Source organism: Tachyglossus aculeatus, chromosome Y4 (assembly GCF_015852505.1).
Source record: "Tachyglossus aculeatus isolate mTacAcu1 chromosome Y4, mTacAcu1.pri, whole genome shotgun sequence".
Taxonomy (NCBI): domain Eukaryota; kingdom Metazoa; phylum Chordata; class Mammalia; order Monotremata; family Tachyglossidae; genus Tachyglossus; species Tachyglossus aculeatus.
Genome location: NC_052096.1, coordinates 2,576,617 through 2,598,034, shown reverse-complemented (window position 1 = coordinate 2,598,034; position 21,418 = coordinate 2,576,617). Strand labels below are relative to the sequence as shown.

The 21,418-nt window shown below is 52.1% G+C and overlaps 1 protein-coding gene across 1 annotated transcript; it reads right to left on the bottom strand.

Annotated features, from left to right (window-relative positions):
- Positions 1-6,570: 6,570 nt before the first annotated feature.
- On the bottom strand, positions 6,571-21,364 carry BCL6B (BCL6B transcription repressor). The gene is made up of 8 exons (XM_038768769.1): positions 21,156-21,364; positions 20,032-20,271; positions 18,586-18,930; positions 15,605-15,678; positions 14,206-14,376; positions 13,947-14,077; positions 11,139-11,276; positions 6,571-7,924 (listed from the first exon to the last, which is right to left on the bottom strand). The coding sequence occupies exons 1-8, from the start codon at positions 21,332-21,334 to the stop codon at positions 7,805-7,807; spliced, it is 1,398 nt and encodes a 465-aa protein (XP_038624697.1). The 5' UTR covers positions 21,335-21,364; the 3' UTR covers positions 6,571-7,804.
- Positions 21,365-21,418: the final 54 nt, after the last annotated feature.

Sequence of the window (21,418 nt, the reverse complement as noted above, 5' to 3'; positions counted from 1 at the left end):
CTCCCCAGCGCTTAGAACAGTGCTTTGCACATAGTAAGCGCTTAATAAATGCCATCATTATTATTATTATTATTACTGTAGTCTCCCAAGCACAGCACAGTAATACAATTGAATGAATGAATGGCCTGGCGGTGGACTGTTGGCAGTGCCGGCTGCGTCCACAAGGGGTCAGCCCTGCGCCGCAGGTGGGAGGGAGGCGGAGGGGTCGGGAGGGGGATCGTTGCAGTGCCGGCTGCGCCCACAAGGGGTCAGCACTGCGCCGCAGGTGAGAGGAGGGCGGAGGGCCGGGATCGTTGCAGTGCCGGCTGCGTCCACAAGGGGTCAGCGCTGCGCCGCAGGTGAGAGGAAGGCGGAGGGGCCGGGATCGTTGCAGTGCCGGCTGCGTCCACAAGGGGTCAGCGCTGCGCCGCAGGTGAGAGGAGGGCGGAGGGCCGGGATCGTTGCAGTGCCGGCTGCGTCCACAAGGGGTCAGCGCTGCGCCGCAGGTGAGAGGAAGGCGGAGGGGCCGGGATCGTTGCAGTGCCGGCTGCGTCCACAAGGGGTCAGCGCTGCGCCGCAGGTGAGAGGAAGGCGGAGGGGCCGGGAGGGGGGATCGTTGCAGTACCGGCTGTGTCCACAAGGGGTCAGCGCTGCGCCGCACGTGGGCGGGAGGGTCCGGGAGGTTCCCGCAGGGCCCGTCGCTGAATGAGACCCCGGGGACGAGCCGGAGGGAAGGAGGGAGAGGCCTCCGCACACCTGTTTCCTGCCTCCTTTGGACCAAGACGGAGGAGGGAACAAAGAAGGGGCTCCCGGAGAAAGGAAACCGAGGCCAGGACGCCCGGGTTCCTGAAGGGAGCTGGGGAGCAGATCTCCTGGGTCCTGGCAATCAGTCAGTTGCATTTACTGAGCAGCTTACTGTGCGCAAAGCACTGAACTAACGGCTTGGGAGAAAAGCAGTGTGGTCTAGTGGATCATCATCATCATCATCATCATCAATCGTATTTATTGAGCGCTTACTATGTGCAGAGCACTGTACTAAGCGCTTGGGAAGTACAAATTGGCAACATATAGAGACAGTCCCTACCCAACAGTGGGCTCACAGTCCAAAAGGGGAGACAGAGAACAAAACCAAACATACTGACAAAATAAAATAAATAGAATAGATATGTACAAGTAGAAAAAATAAATAGAGTAATAAACCTGTACAAACATATATACATATATACAGGTGCTGTGGGGAAGGGAAGGAGGTAAGATGGGGGGGGTGGAGAGGGGGACGAGGGGGAGAGGAAGGAAGGGGCTCAGTCTGGGAAGGCCTCCTGGAGGAGGTGAGCTCTCAGCAGGGCCTTGAAGGGATAGAGCCCGGGCTTGGGAGTCAGAAGGACCTAGGGTCTAATCCTGGCTCCTCCACTTGTCTGCTGTGTGACTTCGGGCAAGTCACTTCACTGAGCCTCAGTTCCTTCATCTGTAAAATGGGGGGTTTTTTAATGGCATTTATTAAGCGCTTACTATGTGCAAAGCACTGTTCTAAGCGCTGGGGGGATACAAGGTGATCAGGTTGTCCCACGTGGGGCTCACAGTCTTCATCCCCATTTTCCAGATGAGGTCACTGAGGCCCAGAGAAGTCAAGTGACTCACCCAAAGTCACACAGCTGACAAGTGGTGGAGCCGGCATTTGAACCCATGACCTCTGACTCCAAAGCCCGGGCTCTTTCCACTGAGCCACGCTGCTTCTCTAATGTCATGTCTGATCATGTCATGTCTGATCTGGTCATGTCTGATGACCAGACATCAGTACAATACAAATTAGAGAAGCATCGTGGCTCAATGGAAAGAGCCAGGGCTTAGTCAGAGGTCATGGGTACAAATCCCGGCTCCGCCAATTGTCAGCTGTGTGACTTTGGGCAAGTCACTTCACTTCTCTGCACCTCAGTTACCTCAACTGTAAAATGGGGATGAAGACTGTGAGCCCCATGTGGGACAGGGACTGTGTCTAACCCGATTAGCCTTTATCTACCCCAACGCTTAGAACACTGCTTGACACCTAGTAAGGAAGCAGCGTGGCTCAGTGGAAAGAGCCTGGGCTTTGAAGTCAGAGGTCATCGGTTCAAATCCCAGCTCTGCCGCTTGTCAGCTGTGTGACTTTGGGCAAGTCACTTCACTTCTCTGGGCCTCAGTTACCTCCTCTGTAAAATGGGGATTAAGACTGTGAGCCCCACGTGGGACAACCTGATCACCTTGTAAATTCCCCAGCGCTTAGAACAGTGCTTTGCACAGAGTAAGCGCTTAATAAATGCCATTATTATTATTATAAATACCATCGTGTTTACGTTTCCTGCTCCTCTCCCACTCCCTTCTTGCTCCCCTTTATTCTTTCTCCCGCTCCCAGCCCCACAGCATTTGTCCATAGCTGTAATTTTATTTATTTGTATTATTCAATTCATTCATTCAATTGTATATCGAGCGCTGACTGTGTGCAAAGCACTGTACTAAATGCTTGGGAGACTACGCTACAACAATAAACAGTCACATTCCCTGCCCACAACAAGTGTACAGTCTTGGTGGTGGTGGGGGGGGGAGGGCCAGACATCAATACAATACAAATTAGAGAAGCATCGTGGCTCAATGGAAAGAGCCCGGGCTTGGGAGTCAGAGGTCATGGGTTCAAATCCCGGCTCCGCCAATTGTCAGCTGTGTGACTTTGGGCAAGTCACTTAACTTCTCTGGGCCTCAGTTACCACAACTGTAAAATGGGGATGAAGACTGTGAGCCCCACGTGGGACAATCTGATCACCTTGTATCCTCCCCAGAGCTTAGAATAGTGCTTTGCACATAGTAAGCACTTAACAAATGCCATCATTATTAATATTAAATAAATAAAATAGAAATGTACATAAGCGCTGTGGGGAGGCCCATTGTTGGGTAAGGACCATCTCTATATGTTGCCGACTTGTACTTCCCAAGAGCTTAGTAGAGTGCTCTGCACACAGTAAGCGCTCAATAAATAAGACTGAATGAATGAATGAAGTCAGGGTGATGGAGAAGGGAGTGGGAGAAGAGGAAAGGGAGTTTAATCTGGGAAGGCCTCTTGGAGGAGATGGACCTTCAGTAATGCTTCGAAGGGGGGATGAGGCTTTGGGGGGGGGATATCTGTCTCCCCCTCTAGACTGTAAGATCATTATGGGCAGGAAAGCTATTTGTTATATTGTTCTCTTGTCCTCTCTCAAGCGCTTAGTACAGTGCCCTGCATACAGAAAACATTCAACAAATACAATTGACTGGCTGCCCACGATGAGCTTACAGTCTAGGCAGGTGGGAGCAGATGATCATCATCATCAATCGTATTTATTGAGCACTTACTATGTGCAGAGCACTGTACTAAGCACTTGGGAAGTACAAATTGGCAACATATAGAGACAGCCCCTACCCAACAGACAGTCCCTGCTTAGGTTCCCCAAAGTGAAATGTTTTGGGGGGTGGGAGGGTTCCAGTAGGAATCCAGTGGGGCTGGGAAGTTAGTGGCCCAATCTGGTGGCCAGCTGCCCCGAACCCTATGTGCCCAGCTCCACCTCCGCCTCTTCCGTTCCCAGCAACAGGAAGCCAACGAGCGAGTCACTGGATTTAAAAATAACCGGGGAGAGGAAGGGCAGAGCTGGGCTGATTACAACATCCTCCACCCTGCACCCTTCCATTTGGGTGGGAGAGAGCCTTCTTCTTTGCAGGGCCCAGGAGCCCGAGGGAGCCAGTCCAAGGGGCCACAGACAGACAGTCGATCCTATTTATTGAGCGCTTCCTGTGTGCAGAGCACTGGACTAAGCTCTTGGGAGCAGACAACAGAGGTGCAGTCAAAACCCGGAGTCCCATCCACCAGCCTGTAGTGTTCTCTCCCAGCTCTGTTCCCCACCTGGTGGGGTGTGGGTCCTAGCCTCCCCCCACTCCACACCTCAGAACCTGCACTCTCGAGTTTTCTCCTCCAGCTAGTAGAGAGGAAAGGCAGAGTGGATGGAAAGAGTGACAAATGCATTTATCCAAGCTTGCACCTGGGAGAGTCAATCCGAAGGTTTCGGGTTTTTTGAAAAGCAGCGTGGCCTAGTGGAAAGAGCCCAGGCCTGGGGGTCAGAAGGGCCTGGGTTCTGAGCCCATCTGCCCCATTTGTCTGCTGGGTGATCTTGGATGAGTCACTTCACTTCTCAGTTACCTCATCTGCAAAATGGGGATGAAGACTGTGAGCCCCATGTGGGACAGGGACTGGGTCCAACCTGAGCAGCTTGTATCTAACCTAGCGCTTAGTACAGAACCTGTCACGTAGTAAGCGCTTAACAAACACCATAAATAACACACCATATTAATGTCCGTTTCCCCCTTTAGACTGTAAGCTCTTTGTGGGCAGGAAAAGTGTCTACTCTGTGTAGCCTACTTTCATCTGTAATATAGGGATGAAGACTGTGAGCCCCATATGGGACAGACACTGGGTCCAACCTGATTTGCTCGTATCTGCCCCGGCGCTTAGTATAGCACCTGGCATATAGTAAGTGCTTAACAAATGCCACAATTACTATGACTCTCCCAAGGGCTTATTCCAGTGCTCTGCACCCAGCAGGTGCTCAAAACATAGCATCGATCGATCGATTCTGTCTCCCCGCCACTCTGCTAGCCCAGTCCCCAACATCGTGCCCACTCCAACTGGTAAAAAGATGTAGCCTCCCCCTCCCTCACACCGCCAGGTCAAACCAACGCAGCTTGGTCTCCTCCCTGAACAGGAAATGACTTCATGAGGACCGGATGCAGGTGGCTCCGGGAGAGCCTTGTGACATCACAGGTTCTTTGGTTCCCGGGACAATGGGCCGGAAGGCGAGGGAGGGGTGGGGGGCTGGGAGAGCAGAGCAGGAGCTGGGGCTCTGGAGGGGCAGTCACTGCCTGGAATCAGAAGTTGGGGGCAGGGGGAACAGAAGTGGAGGAGTTGGAGCACGACCGGGGAAGGTGGGGGGTCAGCAGGAAGGTCTTGGAACCAGAAGAAATCCCAGGTGCCTCACTTTCCCAGATCCCAGGTCTCCAACACACGAGCGGACACCAATGACCATTGATCTCCTTTATTACAGCTGGGCAGAGTGTGGTTACAGTTGAGCAGGCTGATTGCTCTCCCTCCCCCCCCAGACACACAGACACACACACCTCATATTCTTGCATACCCTCCACTTTCATCCCCAATCAATTTTAGCTCTTACCCCATCCACCTTCCTCTGACACCCCACAGCAAACCCTTCTCCTATACCGTTTTGCTAGGTCTTCCCCGCATCACGTGGCCTTCTCTTTTTCGGAGTGACGCCGAGTGAGCGTCATCACCCCAGGGTTGGGAAGGAACAACGTAGGAGGGGAAATCCTGCTTCCCCAAATTTCCTGGGGCGTTGGAGTGCCGGGGAAGGGAGAAGAAAATAGGGCAGGTGGAATGTCTCTCTCCTGGAACCAGGATCTCAAACTGGGAACTTGTAATCCCAGGGGTGGTGGGGCAGGGGGAGGTCCCAGCCTGGTGACTGATCCACATATCCCATCACCCCCCCCCCCCACCCATTGCAAATGAACCCCAAATCTGGTCCTCCACCTGTTAGGCAACAGTGACACCCACCCTAGTCCTTTGTCTCCTTTGCCAGTCAGAAAAGAGGCCTCTTCTCAGTCCATTTTACCCAACCTAGGATTTCCACCAGTCAGACGCACAATCCACTCCGTGGTTCCCTCTTCCCACCCCCAGTACACATAAGCCTAAACCCCACCCTGATGGACCAATTCCCATCATGATGATGATGGCATTTGTTAAGCGCTTACTATGTGCAAAGCACTGTTCTAAGCCATCATCCCCTGGTCCAACTAGACTCCACCCGCCCGACCAACCGATCCTCATCAGAAATGGCCATCCGGTCCACGAGCCACAAGCCGCCCTCCCTCAGCAATCACTCCTGTAATGGACCAGTCACCATAAGCCCTCTGCTCCTCAAAACCCGTCACAGGCATTCGCTCACTTTCAGTCCCTAAGCCATCCGCAAACACTGACCAATCACTCCTTTCCTTTCATCTCGTCCATTCTCTCACCAGCCTGTCAAGTGTCGGGGTTATTTCTCTCCCCTCGAGGACCTCCAAAAGTCGGCTGGAATCATGAGAAAGGGAGCCTTCCTCCCTGGTCCTTCAGCTTTCCTTTGCGTTATCCATAACCCTTCCAGAACATTTTTAAGTTCCAGATCTAACTCTGGAACTATTAACAGGGGAGAGGAGGGCTCTGCAGAGGGTCTCAGACCCATCCCTAGAGCTCCGGTGGGGGTCCGAGCCACCAAACTGGGAGCAGCTCTCAGAAAACTAGGAAGTGACATCAAGGACCTGTTCTAGAACCCTCTCTAGAACAAAAACAAAACAAAAAACAAAACAAAAAAAAACAATATCCAAGTGCCAAAGACTTCTAGAACAAAAGACAGGGTCTCAGACCCAGTTCTAGAGCAAGACAGACTCCAAACTCGGGGCTAGCCCACATGAGAGGTCAAGTCTTTCTGGAAGGATTTTTTTTAAGAGAAAAAAATAAAAATAAAATAAAATAAAAAAGCAAGAGTCAGAGTTCCAGAATCCCAGAGGGTTTTGTTCTAAAATGCCAGGGAGGGAAAGGTGCTTCAGACCCTCTTCGAGACAGGGGCCTTGACCCGATTTTTAAGTATTCTGGAACTCGAGACATTCTAAAATACCAGAGAGGAGACTGACAGTGCTAAAACCCCAAAGGTTACCAGATCTGGTTCTAGAGGGATAAGGGTTACCCCAGATCCAGATAAGGAAGAATCTGAGAGAAGCTAGGTTCTCCCATCCAAGGCCAGGCTAGTCCTGTGAGAAATGAGGGGCTCACGTGTCCCCCACAAAGTCTTCCACACCCAACTCTTCCAGGCCACGGAGTCTCAGAACTTGAACAGTCTTTCTATGAAGGGGCCTAAGTAACTTTCAGAGTCTTAGACCTTTTTGGAAGCATTTGCCTCTTCCCAAGAGCACCTGGCCTTTTAAAACCCGTCACAGGCCTTCGCTCACTTTCAGTCCCGAAGCTGGATCACAGATCCAGTTCTAGACCCTCCGTAGGAACGGTTTTCCAGTACTGGCCCTACCCGGCTCCAGAACCCAAGAGGTGCCTGACCTCTTCTGGAGTAGCTGCTAGAGCCTGCCAGGCAGCAGGGGTCAAGACACTAAAAGAAGAAACTGACTTCGAAAGAGAATTCTCTTCCAAGCCGGGTGGTAGTATGGGCTGGTGGTAGGCTCCGCCTGCGGAGCAGTGACCTCATCTCATATGGAAGCGAGGTCACTTCCTGCCACACACCCCCTTCCCATCGGGATGCAGGAGGTGGGAGAGGTGAGGGAATGCTGAGGGGAGATCAGGCAGTCTCCTCACATCCCTGCATCCATCATGTCCCACCTCCTCCTCCCGGGGTGGGGGTGGGAAAGAAGCTAATGGGGAAGGGTCGTCCCCAGCCCTGGGCCCCAATAAATTATATTTACAGAGGAGCAGCGGCAGAAGGGATGTCCTGCCTCCTCCCTGCTCCATCAGCTCCTGGGGGACCCAGGTGTCCTCCTCCCCCAACAAACACACACCCGAGAGGGAGGGGTGCAGGGAAAGAGAGAGATTTCGACCAGCGAAACGGCTGCAGACCCCCCCCCACCACCACACCTCCTGGGTCTGTTACCCCTGCTCTCCCTTTGGGGCCCCCGGGGGCCTGCTCCCCAGCCCCCACCGGAGACCCAGAGGTCCTGCCCGGCCAGCCCTCGGTGGCGAGGCGGGGTGGGGGGTGGGGATGGACCGGCCTGGGTCTCAGCAGGGGGTCCCCGGGACGTGGTAGCGGATCTTGGTGTTGGTGGTGGCCCCGTGCTTCTGTCGCAGGTGGAGGCGCAGCTGGCTCTTGTGGCGGAAGTGCAGGTCGCACGGCTCGCACTGGATGGGAGAAGCGGGAGGAAGAAACGATTTGGCATTGGGCAGGGATCATGTCTCCCAGTATCGTCAGAATAATAATAATAAAGATGGCATTTATAAGCGCTTACTACATGCAAAGCACTGTTCTAAGTGCCGGGTGATGATCAGGTTGCTCCACAGGGGGCTCACAGTCTTCTCAATCCCCGTTTTACAGATGAGGTAACTGAGGCACAGAGAGGTTGTGACTTGCCCAAAGTCACACAGCTGACAATTGTTGGAGTGGGACTTGAACCCGTGACCTCTGACTCCTACTCTCCCAAGAGCTTAAAACTGTGCTCTGAGCAGAGTGAGCCCTCAATAAATACAATCCATCAATCGTATTTATTGAGTGCTTACTGTGTGCAAAGCACTGTACTAAGCACTTGGGAAGTACAAGTTGGCAACATATAGAGACAGTCCCTACCCAACAGTGGGCTCACAGTCTAAAAATACAACTGACTGATTGGTGAGCCCTCAATAAATAGCGATTGATTGGGCTCCGCCACGTGTCTGCTGGGTGACCTTGAGCAAGTCACTTCACTTGATAATAACTGCGGTATGCCAGGCACTGTATTAAGTGCTGGGGGGGGTGGATACAAGCAAATCAGGTTGGACACAGTCCCTGTCCCATGTGGGATTCCCAGTCTCAATCCCCATTTTACAGATGAGGTCACTGAGGCCCAGAGAAATGAAGTGACTTGTCCAAGATCACCCAGCAGACAAGCGGCAGTGGCAGAATTAGAACCCATGACCTTCTGATTCCCAGGCCCATGCTCTAGCCACTGTGCCATGCTGCTTCTCGTCTCTCGGCCTCAGTTCCCTCATCCGTTGAATGGGGGTTAAGACTGCGAGCCCCACGTGGGACAGGGACTGTGTCCAATCCTCTTGGCTTGGATCCATCCCAGTGCTTAGTACAGTGCCTGGCACATAGTATGTGCTTAACAAATACCGTTTAAAACAAGTGTTGCAGTAAACCCTTCCTTCATAAATATGATTGATTGGGCTTGGCCACTTGTCTGCTGTGTGACCTTGGGGAAGTCACTTAAGTTCTCTGCCTCCACTCCCTCACCTGTAAAACAGGGATGAAGACGATGAGAAGCAGCATGGCTCAGTGGACAGAGCACAGGCTTTGGAGTCAGAGGTCATGGGTTCAAATCCCGCCTCTGCCAATTGTCAGCTGTGTGACTTTGGGCAAGTCACTTCACTTCTCTGGGCCTCAGTGACCTCACCTGTAAAATGGGGATGAACACTGTGAGCCCCACGTGGGACAACCTGATCACCTTGTATCCCCCCCAGCGCTTAGAACAGTGCTTTGCACATAGTAAGCGCTTAACAAATACCATTATTATTATTCTCAGGGCCTCCGTGACCTCATCTGTAAAATGGGGATGAAGACTGTGAGTCCCACGTGGAACAACCTGATCACCTTGTATCCTCCCAGCGCTTAGAACAGTGCTTTGCACATAGTAAGTGCTTAATAAATGCCATCATTATTATTATTATGAGCCCCATGTGGGACACCTGTGTCCAACCTGAGTATGCTGTGTCTACCATCGTGCCAAGCAAATACCGTTAAAAAATACATATATGTTTATATAGAATACAATTATTATTATTCCCGAGCTGAGGGAGCCAGACTGAGCCCCCTCCTTCCTCTCTCCCTCCTCATCTCCCCTGCCTTACCTCCTTCCCCACCCCACATCACCTGTATATATGTATATAGGTTTGTACGTATTTATTACTCTATTTAGTTATTTATTTTATTTGTACATATTTGTTCTATTTATTTTATTTTGTTAATACGTTCCGTTTTGTTGTCTGTCTCCCCCTTCTAGACTGTGGGCCCGCTGTCGGGTAGGGCCCATCTCTCTATGTTGCCAACTTGGACTTCCCAACCGCGCTTAGTCCAGTGCTCCGCACACAGTAAGCGCTCAATAAATACGATTGATCGATTACTCTATTTATTTATTTATTTTACCTGTACATATTTATTCTATTTATTTTATTTTGTCAATACGTTCTGTTTTGTTGTCTGTCTCCCCCTTCTAGATTGTGGGCCCGCTGTCGGGTAGGGCCCATCTCTCTATGTTGCTAACTTGGACTTCCCAAGCGCTTAGTCCAGTGCTCCGCACACAGTAAGTGCTCCATAAATACGATCGATTGATTGATTACTCTATTTATTTTACTTGTACATATTTATTCAATTTATTTTATTTTGTTAATACATTCTGTTTTGTTGTCTGTCTCCCCCTTCTAGACTGTGGGCCCGCTGTCGGGTAGGGCCCGTCTCTCTATGTTGCCAACTTGGACTTCCCAAGCGCGCTTCGTCCAGTGCTCCGCGCACAGTAAGCGCTCAATACGATTGATTACTCTATTTATTTTACTTGTACATATTTATTCTATTTATTTTATTTTGTTAATACGTTCGTTTTGTTGTCTGTCTCCCCCTTCTAGACTGTGGGCCCGCTGTCGGGTAGGGCCCGTCTCTCTATGTTGCCAACTTGGACTCCCCAAGCACGCTTAGTCCAGTGCTCCGCACACAGTACGCGCTCAATAAATACGATTGATTACTCTATTTATTTATTTTACTTGTACATATTTATTCTATTTATTTTATTTTGTTAGTACATTCTGTTTTGTTGTCTGTCTCCCCCTTCTAGACTGTGGGCCCGCTGTCGGGTAGGGCCCGTCCATGTTGCCAACTTGGACTTCCCAAGAGCGCTTGGTCCAGTGCTCCGCACACAGTACGCGCTCAATAAATACGACTGATTGATTACTCTATTTATTTATTTTACTTGTACATATTCATTCTATTTATTTTATTTTGTTAATACGTTCTGTTTTGTTGTCTGTCTCCCCCTTCTAGACTGTGGGCCCGCTGTCGGGTAGGGCCCGTCTCTCTATGCTGCCAACTTGGACTCCCCAAGCGCGCTTAGTCCAGTGCTCCGCGCACAGTAAGCGCTCAATAAATACGATTGAATGAATGAATTAAAAAAATACATATAGCTATGTATATCTTCTAGACTGTGAGCCCACTGTTGGGTAGGGCCCGTCTCTAGATGTTGCCAACTTGGACTTCCCAAGCGCTTGGTCCAGTGCTCTGCACACAGTAAGCGCTCAATAAATACGATTGATGATGATGATTTTGATACACACAGACATACCCTCGCCCTTCCCCCTACCCCCCGGTACCCACGTGATAGGGCTTCTCGCCGGTGTGGATCCGCACGTGGCTCTTGAGGGTCTGCAGGTGTCGGAAGCGCGTGCCGCAGGTGGGGCAGGGGTAGGGCTTCTCCCCGGTGTGGATGAGCACGTGGGCCCTCAGGTGCGCCACCTGGAGGACGGCCGGGGGCGCTGACGAGGCCACGCCCCCTCACGCCAGCGTGATGACGTCAACCGGGGGCGTGGCTTCCCGCCCTCACAGCCTCACCCAGGGGACTCTCCTCTGAAGGAGAAACGGCCCCACCCGCCATCTTGCCTCCCTCATAAGCAGCGCCCCCCCCCATACCAATAAATGATATTTATAGAGGAGCAGCTCCCTCTCCTCCTTTCCCTCCTCCCCATAATAATGATGGTAATGATCAAGCACTCAGTACAGTGCTCTGCACACAGTAAGCGCTCAATAAATACGATTGATGATGATGATGGTCACACAGTAGGCATCATCATCATCAATCGTATTTATTGAGCGCTTACTGTGTGCAGAGCGCTGGACTAAGCGCTTGGGAAGGACAAGTTGGCAACATAGACAGTCCCTACCCAAGAGTGGGCTCACAGTCTAAAACGGGGAGACAGAGAACAAAACCAAACATACTAACAAAATAAAATAAAATAGAATAGATCTGTACAAGTAAAATAAATAAATAAATAAATAGAGTAACAAATATGTACAAACATATATACATATATACAGGTGCTGTGGGGAAGGGAAGGAGGTAAGATGGGGGGATGGAGAGGGGGACGAGGGGAAGAAGAAGGAAGGGGCTCAGTCTGGGAAGGCCTCCATCCCCCCCCCATCTTACCTCCTTCCCTTCCCCACAGCACCTGTATATATGTATATATGTTTGTACATATTTGTTACTCTATTTATTTTACTTGTACATATCTATTCTATTTATTTTATGTTGTTAGTATGCTTGGTTTTGTTCTCTGTCTCCCCCTTTTAGACTGTGAACCCACTGTTGCGTAGGGACTGTCTCTATATGTTGCCAACTTGGACTTCCCAAGCGCTTAGTACAGTGCTCTGCACACAGTAAGTGCTCAATAAATATGATTGATTGATTGATTGTACTTCCCAAGCGCTTAGTACAGTGCTCTGCACATAGTAAGCGCTCAATAAATACGATTGATTGATTGATTGTACTTCCCAAGCGCTTAGTACAGTGCTCTGCACACAGTAAGCGCTCAATAAATACGATTGAATGAATGAATGAATGATCCGGTTGTCCCACATGGGGCTCACAATCTAATCAATCAATCAATCGTATTTATGGAGCGCTTACTGTGTGCAGAGCACTGCTGTTAGTACAGTGCTCTGCACACAGTAAGCGCTCCATAAATACGATTGAATGAATGAATCCCCATTTTAATAATAATAATAATAATGACAGCATTTGTTAAGCGCTTACTATGTGCCAAGCACTGTTCCAAGCACTGGGGGAATACAAGGTGATCCGGTTGTCCCACGTGGGGCCCACAGTCTAATCAAGTGCTTAATACAGTGCTCTGCACACAGTAAGTGTTCAATAAATACGATTGAATGAATGAATGAATCCCCATTTTAATAATAATAATAATAATGATGGCATTTATTAAGCACTTACTATGTGCCAAGCACTGTTCCAAGCACTGGGGGAATACAAGTGATCCGGTTGTCCCACATGGGGCTCACAATCTAATCAAGCGCTTAGTACAGTGCTCTGCACACAGTAAGCGCTCAATAAATACGATTGAATGAATGAATCCCCATTTTAATAATAATAATAATAATAATAATGGCATTTATTAAGCGCTTACTATGTGCAAAGCACTGTTCCAAGCGCTGGGGTAGATAGAAAGTAATCAAGTTGTCCCACGTGGGGCTCACAGACTTAATCCCCATTTTACAGATGAGGTCACTGAGGCCCAGAGAAGTGAAGTGACTTGCCCAAAGTCACACAGCTGACAATTGGCGGAGCCGGGATTTGAACCCATGACCTCTGACTCCAAAGCCCGGGCTCTTTCCACGGAGCCGTGGCACCAAGCCCCTCCTCTTTCTACCACCACACCCCGAGCCCTGCCCCGTCCTCCTCTTCCTCCTCCCCCGGAGCCAGGCTATGCTCCCCCCACCCTCCTCGGGCCCAGCCGCATGCCTCCTCCTCCTCTTCGTCCTCTCGCCAGGCCTCAGACCCCCCCCCCCCCCTCCTCCTCTTCCTCCTCTCGCCAGGCCCCAGCCCCCCCCCCCCTCCTCTCACCAGGCCTCAGACCCCCTTCTCCTCCTCCTCTTCCTCCTCTCTCCAGGCCTCAGGCCCCCTTCTCCTCCTCCTCTTCCTCCTCCCACCAGGCCTCAGGCCCCCTTCTCCTCCTCCTTCTCCTCTCATCAGGTCTCGTGCCCCTCCTTCTCCTCCCCCCCATGCCAGGCCCCAGTCCTCCTCTCTTTTTTTAAAAAATTGGCATTTATTAAGCGCTTACTATGTGCAAGGCACTGTTCTAAGCGCTGGGGAGGTTACAAGTTGATCAGGTTGTCCCACGGGGGGCTCACAGTCTTAATCCCCATTTTACAGATGAGGGAACTGAGGCCCAGAGAAGTTAAGTGACTTGCCCGAAGTCACACAGCTGACAAGTGGCGGAGCCAGGATTTGAACCCATGACCTCTGACTCCAAAGCCTGTGCTCTTTCCACTGAGCCACGCTGCTCTCTTCCTCCTCCCCTCAGCGCCACCCTCCCCACCCTCCCCCAGGCCCCGACTCCTCACTCCCCCTGCCCCGCATCCCCCCCTACATTCCCCTCGGCCCTCCACCCATACCTGCACAAAGCGGGAACCGCAAGTGTCGCACTTATAGGGTTTCTCCCCGGAGTGGATGCGGCTGTGCGTCTTGAGGTTGGCCGGGCGGTTAAACTGCGCCCCGCAGATGGAGCAGTGGTAGGGCTTCTCTCCTGAGAGAGGGAAAGTGGGGACACCCAACAGGGGCTGGGGGGCAGGGAGGGACGAGGACCACCCGGAAAACACCCCCTCTTGGGTGCCGGCGTCCCAGGCGGCACACCCCAACCCGCTCGGCCCGTACCCGTGTGCACGGCCCGGTGGCTGGCCAGGTTGCCCTTATAGCGGAAGGCGGAGCGGCACAGCTGGCACTTGTAGGGCTTGTCCTCCACCGAGGCTGGGGGTCCCACACCCCCCGCCCCACCCTCCTCTGGGCAGGGCAGCTCACAGTCGTGGCAGCTGAAGAGGCCGCTCCCTGTAATAATAATGATGGCATTTGTTAAGCACTTACTATGTACCAAGCACTGTACTAAGCGCTGGGGTGGATATTCGTCATGGGTTCGAATCCCGGCTCCGCCACATGTCTGCTGTGTGACCTTGGGCAAGTCACTTAACTTCTCTGAGCCTCAGTTACCTCATCTGTAAAACGGGGATTAAGACTGTGAACCCCACATGGGACAACCTGATCACTTTGTATCCCCCCCCAGCGCTTAGAACAGTGCTTTGCACAGTAAGCGCTTAACAAATGTCAACATTATTATTATTATAACAAGTCAGGTTGGACAGAGTCCATGTCCCACGTGGTGCTCACAGTCTCTATCCCCATCTGACAAATAAGGTAACTGAGGAACAGAGAAGTGAAGTGACTTGCCCAGCGGCAGAGTCGGGATTAAAACCCATGACCTTGTGATGCCCAGGCCCGTGCTCTTGCTACTATACCACGCTGCTTCCCCAGTAGATCATCGTCAGGGTTGGGGAGGCCAGAATTTGGGGGAGGGGGGTTAGGGGTTCCCCTAGAACACCAACCCCGGAGGGACCAATCTCCCCTAACCACCAACTAAGGCCCGGGGCTTCTCGCTCCACCCACTCCCTGCTAAAGAGCTAATACCCGTGACCAAGGCAAAGGCAGGGCTAGAGGGTGAGGGCTAGGGCTTGCCTCCCAGCCTTTTTCTCTTTTCTCTCCCGTTCCTGCGCCCAACACATTCTTCACACCTTATCAAAACACTCCCTTCTTTCCTCCTCCTCAATGACTCTCCCTCCTTCAAAGCCTTCTTGAAGGCCCATCTCCCCCAAGACTACTCCCCTGATTAAGCCCTCCTTTCCTCTTCTCCCACTTCCTTCTGCGTCTTACTGACTTGCTTCTTTACTCATCCCCCCTCCCTGCCCCACAGCACTTATGTTCATATCTGTCATTTATTTATTTTTATTAATGTCTACCTCCCCCTCTAGAATGTATGCTCCTTGTGGGCAGGGAAAGTATCCGTTATACTGTCCTCACAAAGTGCCTAGTCCAATGCACTGCACAGCGTAAGCGCTCAAAAAACGCGACTACATATCACCCCTGTTGTCACCCCTTGGGGGAGGGGATCCGGGGACCCTCCCGCCTGCCTGCTCGCTCAGAGTGGGTGCCTCCCTAGGCAACCCCCGCCAATAAATTAAGCAGAGCACTGTACTAAGCGCTTGGGAACAGAGGTGCGGCTCACCTGACTGTGGGTGGGGGGATCCGGGAGCCCCCTTTCCTGGGTGTCCAAGCAGCAGGTGGGGGGCCGGGGACAGCCTGCGGAGAAGCGAAGGGGGAGAGGCCTGTTATGTCTTCTAGTCCCGTTGCCTTGGACTCTCTCAAACACTTAGTACAGTGCTCTGCACGTAATAAGTGCTCAATAAATACCACTGACTGATTGATTGAGGCGGGACTCCTTAAACTGAAGAGCCCAGCCACCATCTCTATATGTTGCCAACTTGTACTTCCCAAGCGCTTGGTCCAGTGCTCTGCACACAGTAAGCGCTCAATAAATACGATTGAATGAATGAATCCCAGGTGTCCCGACTCCCACTCCCGTGCTCTTCCTACAGCACTTGGCCGTGGACATGGTTACTCATGGTTACTCGTGCCTCAGTTACCTCATCTGTAAAATGGGGATTAAAACTGTGAGCCCCCAGGGGGACAACCTGATCACCTTGTAACCTCCCCAGCGCTTAGAACAGTGCTTTGCACTTAGTAAGCGCTTAACAAATACCATCATTATTATTATTATTATTATTATTATCTCCAGGGGCAGAGTAAAGGCCAAATCTGCCTCTTACACGTGCGCTAGCCCCGCCTCCTCCATCCCACATCAGCCCTAGGGCTTGTAAAACGTTTTTGCCTTTCCTTCTCCCCCCGGGGATCCCCCTCCCCTTAGAAGCATAAATCTCCTGCCTCCCCCAAGTCTCCTGTTTCTAGGCCACAACCCTTTTGGGGTCTGTTAGCCCCTCCCACCCCCTTCCAGACCACACCCCTCCTATTCTTTCGATCTATCTTTGACACTTGTCTACATGTTGTATTTTGTCGTCTGTCTCCCCCTTTTACGGCTGTGAGCCCGTTGTTGGATAGGGACCGTCTCTATATGTTGCCGACTTGTACTTCCCAAGCGCTTAGGACAGAGCTCTGCACACAGTAAACGCTCAATAAACACGACTGAATGAATGAATGATCAGCCCCGCCCACCCCTTTTCAGGCCGCATCTCCCTCCCTGCCTTCAGTTGTCCTGATAATTGTGCTACTTATTAAGCGCTTCTCATGTGGCTAAACACTGAGGTAGTTACAAGATCATCAGGTCGGACACAAGTCCCTGCCCAATGTAATAATAATAATAATGGTATTTATTAAGCCCTTACGATGTTCCAAGCACTGTACTAAGGGCTGGATTAGATACAAATTTGCCAGGTTGGACACAGTCCCTGTTCCACGTGGGGCTCGCAGTCTCAATCCCCATTTTACAGAGGAAGTAATTTAGGCACTGAGAAGTGAAGTGACTTGCCCAAGGTCACACAGCAGACAAGTGGCAGAGCTGGGGTTAGAACCCATGTCCTTCTGACTCCCAGGCCTATTAATAGTGATATTTGTTAAGCATTTTCTGTGAGCCAAGCACTGAACTAAACACTGAGGTAGATACGAAATCATCAGGTCTAACCCAGTCCCTGTCCCGCCTAATATTAATATAACTGCTTCTACTACTACTAGTACTAATCATAGTATTTGTTAAGCATTTCCTATGTGCCAACACTGAGGTAGTCACGAGGTAATCAGGTTAGACACGTCCCTGTCCCAAATGACAATAATAATAGTATTTGTTAAGTGCTCACTAGTTGCCAAGCACTGAGGTAGATAATAATAATAATAATGGTGGTATTTGTTAAGCGCTTACTATGTGCAAAGCACTGTTCTAAGCACTGGGGGGGCTACAAGGTGATCAGGTTGTCCCACTTGGGGCTCACAGTCTTAATCCCCATTTTACAGATGAGGTAACTGAGGCACAGAGAAGTTAAGTGGCTTGCCCAAGGTCACACAGCTGACAAGTGGCAGAGCCAGGATTCAAACTCATGACCTCTGACTCCCAAACCCTCGCTCTTTCCACTGAGCCACGCTGCTTTCAGAGCACAGTTCCTGTCCCATGTGAGGCTTACGGTTTAAGGAGGAAAGTGAACATCTGTTGAATCCCCATTTTTACAGATGAGGAAACTGAGGCACAGAGAAGTGAAATGAGTTGCCCAAGGTCACACAGCAGGCACGTGGCAGAGCTGGAATCAGAACCCAGGTCCTAAAACTCTCAGGCCCATGCACTTTCCATTACACCTCACTGTGCTACTGCTTCCCTTATCGAGAAGTAATATTTATTGAGCACCCAACTGGTGCAGAGCACTATACTAGGCTCTTTCAAAGTGTGTCTGATACGATAGTATCGCATCCACCCCAGCGCTCAGCAATTAGTGAGCGCTTAACAAGTACCGCGATTAGTACTAAGTGCATGTTCCCTGCCTATATGGGGTTTCCACTCCAGTAGTGGAACACAATCTGTAATTTCATTAATTTATTTATATTAATGCCTGCCTTCCCCTCCTGTAAGGTTATGGGCGGGGACGTGCCTTCCAAATCTGTTGTATTTCACTCTCCCAAGCGCTTAGTCCAGTGCTCTGCACACAGTAAATGCTCAATAGGGATGATCGATTGATTAATGGTGTAGGTGATATTTAGGGTATCATCATCATCAATCGTATTTATTGAGCGCTTACTGTGTGCAGAGCACTGGACTAAGCGCTTGGGAAGTACAAGTTGGCAACATATAGAGACAGTCTCACAGTCTAAAAATGTGCCTTATTGAAGGTCCATCTCCTCTAAGAAGCCTTCCCTGACTCAACCCTCCTTTGATCTTCTCCCTCTCCCTCTGCCTTGCCCTGACTTGCTCCCTTTATGCCCCCCAGCCCCACAGCACTTATGTCTATATTTGCCATTTACTCATCTATTTATGTTAATGCCTGTCTCCCCATCTAGACTGTAAGTTTGTCGTGGGCGGGGAATGTGTCTGTTTATCGTTCTAGTGGACCCTCCAAAGCGCTCAGTACAGTGCTGTGCACACGGTGCTCAATAAATATGACTGATTGAATGAAGAATGGGTACGGAGTTGCCCCAACTTTGCCCTCCTACCTGTGCTGGGGGCTGGGGCCAGCTCCGGGCCCCTCCTCCCCGCTGCTCCCCGAGGCCTCATCCCCGCTGGGGGGCCGGACCGGGAGTCCCTGCTCAGCGGCCTCCCCCTCTCCCCCGAAACGGTTCCGGCCCTGGGAGGCCCGGGAGTTGAGCACGATGAACTTGTATTTCTTCCAGTTGCAGGCCTTGGGGTCGGGGTTGGGGGGATCCGGTGGGGCACGGCCGCAGCTGCGGGACTCGGTCGGGGGGTCCGGGTGCCCCTCGGAGCAGCGGGGGCTGCCCGGGGGTGGACGGGCAGGGGGCTCGGCCCCGGGGGGTCTCAAGGAGACGCTTCCCGGCTGGTAGCTGAGCGAGGGAAAAGAGAGATGGAGACAGAGGGAGAGGGAGAAAGAGAGAGAGGATGATAACAACAATAATAATAACAGTATTTGTTAAGCACTCACTATGTGTCAAGCACTCTTCTAAGTGCTGGGGTTGACACAAGGTAAATTGGGTTAGACACAGTCCCTGTCCCATATGGGGCTCCCATGAGGGACCGATGAAGTGAAGTGACTCGCCCAAGGACTCGCAGCAGACAAGTGGGATTAGTGCTGGGATTAGAACCCATGACCTCTGACTCCCAGGCCTCCTGTCTCTCCACTAAGCCACGCTGCTTCCCAGGGTGCCGTCTTCCTCGTCCGTCCGCCTCCCTCGTTTAATTGTATTTATTGAGCGCTTACTGTACTAAGCGCTTAGGACAGTCTGCTTCCCAGGGTGCCATCTTCCTCGTCTGTCCGCCTCCCTCATTTAATTGTATTTATGGAGCGCTTACTGTACTAAGCGCTTAGGACAGTACAATATAAAAACAAACAGGCACTTTCCCGCCCACAACAAGCTCACAGACTAGAGGGGGAGACAGACGTTAACAGAAATACATAAATAAATTCCAGATATATACACAATTATATCATCATCATCATCATCATCAATCGAATTTATTGAGCGCTTACTGTGTGCAGAGCACTGTACTAAGCGTTTGGGAAGTACAAGTTGGCAACATATAGAGACAGTCCCTACCCAACAGTGGGCTCACAGTCTAAAAGGGAGAAACATACATATGACCCAGATATATACGGCATGGTGTAATGTTTAGAGCAAGGGCCTGGGAATCAGAAGGTCATGGGTTCTAATTCTGCCCCTGCCACTTGTCTGCTGTGTGACCTTGGGCAAATCACTTCACTTCTCTGGGCCTCGGTTCCCTCATCTGTTAAATAGGGATTGAGACCATGAGCCCCATGTGAGACAGGGCCTATGTCCCATCCAGTTTGCTCGTACCCACCCCCGTGCTTAGTACAGTGCTTAGCACATAGTAAGCGCTTAACAAATACCACAATTATTATTATTATGATTACCCTCAGGTTGGGGGGGACCCCGCCCCCTGTCCCCCTCCCGGCCTCCCTGGCTCACCTGGCCTGGAGGAAGCGATGACAGGCCTGGACCACATGGTCCATCTGCAGGTAAGCGGCGGCGGCCAGCACGGCCGGGGCGGTGGCCAGGGACAGCCGGAGGCGCGACGTGTACATGAAGTCCAGCAGCGGGGCGAACCCACTGGCCTCCGCCCCGCCCGGCAGGGACAGCACATCCACCCCGCCAACCCCGCCGCCAACGACGCCCCGCCGCTCCCGGAAAATCGAGTAGAAGAAGCCGCTGCCGCCCGCAGGGAGAGAGCAGAAAGGAAGGCGTCGATCCTCTGGCCCCCGCCCCGCCGGGAGAAAGGAGATAGGAGGGGGTTGATCCCTTGACACCCCCCCCACCCCAAAACTCCGCCCACTGGTGCCAGTTGAGCCCTACCCACTCATCCTCCCCAGCTCCGGACAGTGTTTTTCCGGGGAAAGCAGAGGCTAGGTGGCCACCAGCTCTGCCTTCCAGTTAGCTCTGCCCACTAACTCAGTTTCCTGTAGCCCCCCCACTTCTCCCCAGGCCCCTATTTCCTAACGCACCCCATTCCTCTTGCCTCTGCCTCCGCAGGGCGTATCTCTCTCTCTCTGTCTCTGTTTGTCTCTCCTCCTAACTGTGCCCCCCCCCAACCCCTCCGGGTTTCCATTCTTCTCTGTCTCCTTGGTCCCAGGCCAATCTATGCCCACTCCCCCACCCCAGCAAGTCCTGGACCTTCCTGCCACCCTCGTTCTCTGCCATCCCAGCCGCCCTGGTCCCAAGTTTCTCTGCCATTCTGTCTCCCAAGACACTGTGTTTCCAAACTGCCCTGATCCCAGGCTTCTATTCCTCCTTGCCCTCGATGCTGTATTACCTTCTAACAACCAGTCCTGGGCCTTCCTGCCCTCCTGGTTTCAAGCCTCCATGCCTCTCTGCCACCCCGGTTCTGGGCTTCCCTGGCTCCCTGCCATCATGGTCGCGGGCTTCCCTGGCTTTCTGCCACCCTGATCCTGCCCTCCCTGGCTCCCCAGGTCCAGGCTTCTCTGTACTGTTTCCTACCCAATTCAACCCCTCTGCTCCTGGGTCTCCCTCGATGCCCCCCAGGCCTCCCGCCCACCCACCTCTCTCCTGCCCCCCGACCCTTCGGGACCCCGCACCTGCAGGCGGTGAGCACGGCCTTGTGCGCGCGGAGCGGGCGTCCGGCCACGAGCAGGGTGACGTCGGTGAGCGTCCCCTGCAGCCGCAGCTCGTTCAGGTTGAGCAGCACGTCGGCCGCGTGGCGCGTGAACTCACGGACGGAGCCCCCGCTGCCCCCCGGGGCCTCCACTGACCCCATGTCCGCACCCTAGGGAGACCCCAGGGATGACCAGGGGAGCCAGGGAAGGGCCGGGGCGTTAGGCCCGAGCTGCCCCCTTCCCCG